The sequence below is a fragment of the Triticum urartu genome, chromosome 1A (genome assembly GCF_056163025.1).
Source record: "Triticum urartu cultivar PI428250 chromosome 1A, HENAU_Tu73, whole genome shotgun sequence".
Lineage (NCBI taxonomy): Eukaryota > Viridiplantae > Streptophyta > Magnoliopsida > Poales > Poaceae > Triticum > Triticum urartu.
Genome location: NC_141873.1, coordinates 133,165,936 through 133,173,684, shown reverse-complemented (window position 1 = coordinate 133,173,684; position 7,749 = coordinate 133,165,936). Strand labels below are relative to the sequence as shown.

The 7,749-nt window shown below is 54.7% G+C and overlaps 1 protein-coding gene and 1 pseudogene across 1 annotated transcript; one reads left to right on the top strand and one right to left on the bottom strand.

Moving 5' to 3' along the window:
* Positions 1-457: 457 nt before the first annotated feature.
* Positions 458-2,303, bottom strand: LOC125554613 (UDP-glycosyltransferase 73E1 pseudogene; annotated as a pseudogene).
* A 2,013-nt stretch (positions 2,304-4,316) lies between these two features.
* On the top strand, positions 4,317-7,521 carry LOC125554624 (mitogen-activated protein kinase kinase kinase 18-like). The gene has a single exon (XM_048718127.2). It carries the CDS (start codon positions 4,317-4,319, stop codon positions 5,538-5,540), a length of 1,224 nt encoding a protein of 407 aa, XP_048574084.1. The 3' UTR covers positions 5,541-7,521.
* Positions 7,522-7,749: the final 228 nt, after the last annotated feature.

Below are 7,749 nucleotides of genomic sequence, written 5' to 3'. Positions count from 1 at the left end.
TGGGTATATTTGCAGGGCTTGACCACAGCTAAACTGTACTTCTTGCTTCCACGCGACCAAAAGAAGAGCAATGACTAACATTATTTTGGTTCCTACTAATATGGCCAACGCGTTTGGGTACGTCCGCGAACAATAACCCATCACATTTGAAATATGTTCTTTCACAACCGGCATTTCGTGTTGGTGGATGTGGTGAATCGGATTCTCAAGATCTTGTTTGTAATCTTTTGATCTTATGGGGTGTGTTGTATCACTGGCTCTTTGCAATTTAGTCCTGCAATTTGTTTCAAAAAACGGAAGTACTTCACGGAAGATACATTGCTGAACGACACTGGGACGATGGCTAATTCAGCCGTTAGTTGTTGTTTCACAATTGTCTTGCATGTATCGTCTGATGAATGTCGTCCATGTAGCAGTGCTTTTCAAAAAAAGGGTCCAACTTATATCATACAAATCATGCAATTTATTAGATACTAATGCAGGAGGACTGCCCTCAACAAGATACCCCCAACAACTGACATATCAAAAGAATTTTGCTAGATGTCAGTCGACTTAGCCTTGGTTATGTCTCAGTCGATGCAACATTAGTAAGTTCTTTGAGATACATGCAAATTTTCTTTTCTGCCTTTTCTTTTTTCTTTCTTAAATATCATGTCACTTGATCGAGATTTCGTTAAGTCTCAATCAATTATGACCTATCTACACTTGTAGTAGACACAACTTCATCCTTCTCATTACTCGCAAGCTTTCTGAGCTGCTGAATCATGCCCACCAGGTCTCTGTCCGAGGACCCGCCTTTTGCCATGGCCTCCCTTGCCTTCGCTGCGAGCTCCATTGCCTTTGCCCGCACTGCCGCCCCGTCGTCCATCAGCTTGGCCACCGTCCTTACGACATCGTCTGCCCAAACCTGCACTGCCGGTGTCTCAGGGTCCAGGAATACGTGGGTCGACGGCACCTTCACACCGACACGGACACCAGCGCCAAGCACGTCGACGACTAGCTTCTCGTTGAGGAACTGGTCGGCAAAGTGAGGCCAGGTCAGAAGCGGCACGCCATTGGAGAGAGACTCGAGCGTGGAGTTCCAGCCACAGTGCGTCAAGAAGCCGCCCACCGCCGGGTGCGACAGGATGCTCATCTGCGGCGCCCACCCACGGATGACCAGGCCGCGGCCCTCCACCCGCGAGTCGAATCCGGCGTCCAGGTCGTCGCCCTCCTTGGCCACCCAGACGAACGGCCTCTCCGACGCCTCCAGCCCGGCGGCGAGCTCGGCGACCTGCGGCGGTAACAAGCGGGCGATGCTGCCGAAGCTGACGTAGAGTACGGATCGTGGAGGCTTCGCGTCGAGCCAGGAGCTGATCCGGCCAGTGTCCATGGCCGCGCGATCGCCTCTCCTGGCCGTCGTCTCGACGTCGGAGTCTAGGAGGCAGAGTGGCCCGACCGCCCACACCTTTCGGTCGAGCGCCCCCGCGTAGCCCTCGACGAACGCGCCTTCGAAGGCCGCGCACGTGTTGACGACGAAGCCGTCGGCGGTGGCCTCGGCGTCCAGCGTCTCGCGCCGTTGCGCCTCCAGCCCTGGCCACTGGAAGAACCCGAGCGACATCGCCTTGTTCACGACCGTGCGCACCGGGAAGTTGGGCACCTCGAACGGCTCGAACTCGCCGGAGGCGCGGTCGCGCACACCGTGCTTGGCCAGGTTATGCGCCGCCAGGAGGAAGAACGCGGACGGACCGTGGAACACGAACCGTGGGATGCCGAGCCGTCGAGCGACGTCCGCCGTCCACGGGTTGCAGGTGTCGGCGACCAGGCAGTCAGGCCGCCGCGGCAGGGCGCGGAGGTACGCGTCGAGCGGGCCCGCGAGCAGCCACATGGCGTCGTAGAAAAGCTTGATATGTGACAGGTCACTGACCATGTCGTGGCTCTCGCAGCCCTCTGGCAGGCCCGCCGCGGCCGACGGGAAGTCGAGCTCGGCGAAGTCGACGGCGAGCCCCGCGCGGCGGGCGTGCTCCAGGGCGGCTCCGTTGCGCGCGGCGTTGACGGGCGTCAGGACAACGGTGACGCGCGTGCCGCCGCGCCCGGCGATGAGGCGCGCCAGGTCCACCGTGGGGATCACGTGGCCCTGCGCAAGGAGCGGCACCAGCACGAAGTGTAGCGGCGGCGCCATGTCCATGTCCATTGGGCTGCCGGCTGTGCCACAGCTGCTCAGCCAGACATGCCGTATATGTACCCGTCGCCCGTCCGAGGTTAATGGTGACATGTGGAGAGAGAAGCCAAGAAGCATCTCGAGGTGCAGTGCAGGCCTTGGCAAGAACCACGAGTGGACAAGAACCTCGGCGGCAAACGCGGAGAGCTTTTCGTTGCGACGGCGACGTGCAGCATTGGCGCGCGGATGGAATTGGCCGCCCGCTGGCGGAACAGGAGTTAGCCACGGCTTCGCCGCTTCGGTGCCGGGCTCTGGTGGACACCGGGAAGCACCGAAGTAGCTGGCGTTTGTGCCAGGCGTTCTTCTGTGATGACGCATGCGCGGATAGAAGCTTCTTTGGCCGTTTCATCAAAGCATCTCCAACAGCGGTGTCAAAAGACACGCGGGGGTAAAATGTCACTTTAGCGCGCGGGACGTTTTTACGCGCTCCCGCGGAGAAGGGAATCTAGCGCGCGGGGAAAAGGATGCAGCTCGCGTGCTAGATTTGGTGCACCGCTTTCGGCGCGCCTATAAATTACGGCGTTTACCACGCAGTCTTCACACTGCTACGCGCGTTCTCCCCGCTCCCTCTGCCGCTTGCTCTGCTGCTCCGCGAGCGCCCTGGTGGCACCTACTACACCGAGATTCGGTCCGGTGACGTCCGGCTCGGCCTCGTCACGTTCGAGATCCGCGCACGAGACCGCCCGCACATACGACGCGGCGGCGTGGCGCCTTGAAAGGCCTTCGTCGCAGATGAACTTTCACGACGTCTACACGCGCGAGCAGGCGCAGGCCGTCGCCCCTCCGCCTCGTCTTATCACGGATCAGGATCGTGCGGAGCATGGCGGAGTGACACCGGCGCCACCCGGAAGACGTCGCCAACGAGTGCCCCTACTGGGCGGAGAGGACGGCAAGGCGCCGCGTGGAGCGGGCGGACAGGCGTCGGCGGAAGGCACTGGCCATATCACAGTGCGATATCATCGAAGCAGGTGGGGAGTCGTTCTTTGAGGATGATGATTCTCGTTGGGAGGACATTTGGCTTGATACCTCGGACAACACTAGCGAGGATGATGATGAGGAGGGCGACTCGGAGTAGGTTGTAGTTGCACCATAGTTTTTATCTAGTTGCACTGTAGTTTTTATGTAGTTGCACCGTAGTTTTATCTATCTATGCTATGAATTATGTAAAAATCTATGTACAATTTTATCTATGCTATGATGGACTATGTATCGTTTATTTTATCTATATCCAAACCAATATAAAAAGATCCAAATGGACAGATCCAAACCATCTCGGCCGTCAAATCATGTTATCTAGCGGTTCAAATCGCTTCAATGTTGAGCATCAAACACGTTTAACGCTCTAATTACCCATCACTTTCATTGGTTATAAACAGGTTTTGACTCAACGCTATCCCTTAAATCTGCCATGTAATTAATATCCTATCATTCCTGCGAAAAAATAATTGATATCTTACCAAATATCAACGTGCAACAGATATATCTTACATAATATAACATGAAACTAGTATTTTACCTAATATAAACATGTATTGCACATATATTATTACTAGTATCTAAAAAATATCTATGCAATCTAGTCCAGAGTGTTCGTGCGAGAGCGTGCGCGCTACATTTTAGCGCGCCTACTGGAGTTACGCGCGTGCTAAATTTATCTGGAGTCAGCGCTCCCCGCCACGCCAAAGCAGGTGATCGACGCACTGCAAACTTATTTTTAACGCGTCACGCGTTGGGCAGCTGTTGAAGATGCTCTCAGGATGCAAAGTGACCGGCAACGCTCGCTAGTCGGTACTATTCCGCTGTTGTTCATTATCCCGTCGTCCATTGAAAGGAGGAATAATGTGGTCGACATCTTGTGTCCTCGTTGTTTCTCCCTTCTACTTTCACCGTATATAGACTCAACAGGTGGATGACTAACCAAAACTCTAACAGTTCTCCACATTTGGCACGTTTGATTCCTATTAAACTCGAAAATAAAACACGCCTCCCATTTAGCCGCTAGTTTTCCCTGCCTGCACAACATGCATATATGGAAGGAAAAAACTGGCTAAAACATGTGTTCCCTTCCTAAATAAGCTCCACGTTGCTAACTTCCCAACCGGCCATACTGGCCCACATGTCAATGAGCTATCGCCACGCGCTACCTACTCTGGCCCCTTTGACACTGCATGCAGATTGCCTGCCTGCCAGCATGCCAGCCTCCCGCTATGAATACCTTCCGCACCAGACCCATCGACGTACCACTGGGTGGCATTCCCGACACACAAACATGAACCACACCGCCGACGCCGGGAGAAAGCTAGCAATGGCTGCACCGATCAACGGGAGCAGCGGCTGGACGCTGCTCCGCCCGCTCTGCCAGGGCGCGTCTGGTGCTGCTGTATCTCTCGCGGAAGACGCGGCCTCCGGGGAGCTCTTCGTCGTGAAGTCGGCGGCTGCCGGGGATGCCGCGCAGCTGCGCCGCGAATGGGGCATCATGTCCGGCCTATCCTCCCCGCACGTCGTCAAGTGCCTAGGGTTCCGCTCGATCGGGGCGCTGGATCACCTGCTGCTGGAGTTCGCGCCCGGCGGATCACTCGCCGACGTGGCGGCGGCGGCAAGGAACGGTGGAGGTTGTCACCAGCGGCGCGGGCTCGAGGAAGAAGCCGTAAGGGCTTACGCGGCGGACGTGCTAAGGGGGCTGGATTACCTCCACGAGAGGCTCATGGTGCACGGGGACGTCAAGGGAAGGAACGTGGTGGTCGGCGCCGACGGGCGGGCCAAGCTCGCCGACTTTGGCTGCGCGAGGGCGGCGGGTCATACAAAGCGGCCGTTCGGCGGCACGCCGACGTTCATGGCGCCCGAGGTGGCGCGCGGGGAGGAGCAGGGTCCCCCGGCGGACGTGTGGGCGCTGGGGTGCACCGTCCTCGAGATGGCCACGGGCGGTCGCGTCCCGTGGGGTGACGCCGATGATAACGTGTTCGCCGTGCTGCACCGAATCGGGTTCACCGACGCCGTACCAGAGGTGCCACAGTGGCTCTCGCCGGAGGCTAAGGACTTCCTGGGCCGGTGCTTGCGGAGGCGCGCCTCTGACCGTGACACGGCGGCGCAGCTCCTAGAGCACCCATTCGTGGCACTGGCAACGCCAATCAAGAAAGAGGAGGAGGCGGTGAAGAAGCGGACGTGGGAGTCTCCCACGAGCACGCTGGACGCCGCACTTTGGGAGTCAGACTTTGAGCCCGACGACGACGACATGTCGTCGAATAGCCCGGTCGGCAGGATCAGGGAATTGGCATGCACCGGCCTGCCGTTGCCCGACTGGGACCCCGACCAAGGCTGGATCGAAGTCTGCAGCTGTTAAGTGATGGATTTTAGCGTGTTCAGTCAAATAAGGACTCGGACCGAGGCTGGATTGGCGATCGTCGCGAAATGTCGGCCGATGATGTCGTTAGGCAGTCCTCAAGATTTTGTAGTACACAGCAGCAGCAGCCGAGCTCTTCAGTGATAGTACAAGGCAGGGTGTGTGAAGCGTAGGGTCAGTAGCTATAGGAGTTGTGCGTAGTGATATCAGAACGCATGCATTCTCCTAGAGCTGTTCAATGGCGCCCCCGGCTTTGATATATTGTGAAGAATATTTTTTAGAAGGCTTAGATTTGAGACAAAAATAGTTGTTGTTCCCCTCAGATTTTCTCCTGAATCTTTTGCCTACCTACGCCACCAAGTTGCAGCCGAGATAAACTACTTATATTTGCAAGGAATTTTAGATCCCCTGTTCCACCTCAAGTCGATCGGTCCCAGCGAAATGGATTCATCGGACGATTTTCATATTGCTATGAATGAACTTCACAATCAGGAGAACAAAGAAAATGCGAGCTTCGAGAAGCGTAATTGAACAATGGACACATCATTCTTATTTGTGCAAGAAGTAAAGTACTCCCTCTGTAAACTAATATAAGAACGTTTAGATTATTAAGGAGGGAGTATTTCTTGAAGCCGATGGGCCGTGGACCAAACTATGCATGCTTCCATATTGTAGCAGTTCCAACAATTGGCTTGGCTAATAGAATTGTAGCACAGCCTTGCCCATTGCCCGGTTTTGAAGCTGTCACGACCTATTGCATCATTTTGTGGGTCGCCTTGAAAGGCATGTTCATGAAGGGCTACTCAGACGCGCTCGGCTCGACCGAAAGGTGTGAGAGGCCATCGCCCGGCCATGGACGCAGGCTGGATCATCTCTTGGCTCAATGTGAGGCCTCCATGATATGTGCTCGCCTATTTGTTACCGTGGCAGATCATTGAGCTCACCATCGGCCTGGAGGCTCCGACCGGCCGTTCATCTGGGTGACCAAGGAGGGGAGAAACCTTGACATTGGGTTCGACACGTGGGTGAGAGTCTCTCTCCAGCGGCTTGCCGATTTTGACCTGGCCACAATGTTCTCGCCAGTTTAGATGCATGCTGGATAGTGGCCTTGGAGTGGAGTAATAGCTATAGATGCAATCGGATAACGGTCTATAGATTTACGGATGTGACACTCTTATGCTAATTATGTCATTAATATTCATACTCATATATAATGCAATTTAACCATTACTGTAATTTGCTCACCACACTGTTGCTTATTGTTGAGGCATATCTCTCTCGATGTGGTTTTGGTGATTGATGACAACGTGTTTGCGGACTAATCGTATGCTTTGAATATTTCAGAGATTCATCCTTGGCACGAGACGATTTCTTCCCCTCGGAGTGTCATTCAAGACGGTGTAGCTCTTTCGTTTCTCTTTCGGTGGACTAGTTGCGTAGAGGGCACCGTACTATCAAGAGGGGGTCTGCTGGGGTATTGCTTGGGTGGAATCAACACGTACACATCCACTTCTCACCCTCAGAGCTCTTCCGCTTCGATGGAGAGATCTTTTCTCTCTTGTGTCTTGTCTGGGTCCCAGCGGTAGTACCGTGCAACCCAGCGGTAGTACCGCTGAGGGGTCACAAGCGGCAGTACCGCTCCGCAACGGTAGTACCGCCGGTGACTCCGCAGCAGTACTACCGCTAGCCTGCCTGGCCCTATCGCCTCGACTTCAGCTTCGACGGAGAGATCTTCTCTCTCTTGTCTGGGTCCCAGCGGTAGTACCGCGCTACCCAGCGGTAGTACCGCTGAGGAGTCACAAGCGGCAGTACCGCTCCGCAGCGGTAGTGATGAGGACATCAATACCATTGTTACACCCACAGCCCCTGCTGCTATACACACTGGACCGATTACTAGAGCTCACGCACGCCAATTGAATTATCAGGTACTTTCGTTTCTTGGTAACGATTCTAATGTTCATGAGAATATGATGCTGCCTAAATTGGATACATTTGTTTTGCTTGCAAATGAAGGGCCTAGCTTGGACAAGAAAGATGAACCTTGGAGCAAGTTCAAGCATGGAGATGATGGCACGCGCAAGGGGAACAAGAACGGAGTTACAAGTGATGATTCCAGGACTCTAAAGCCACCATAATGAGTGCATGAAGCATGGGACGAAATATACAAGATGCCACTTCATAAATTTCGTCCCGAGACTATTTTAGGTGC

Excerpts from the sequence above, each read along its gene's own strand:
- LOC125554624 (XM_048718127.2), top strand. The coding sequence starts at position 4,317 with ATGTCAATGAGCTATCGCCACGCGCTACCTACTCTGGCCCCTTTGACA.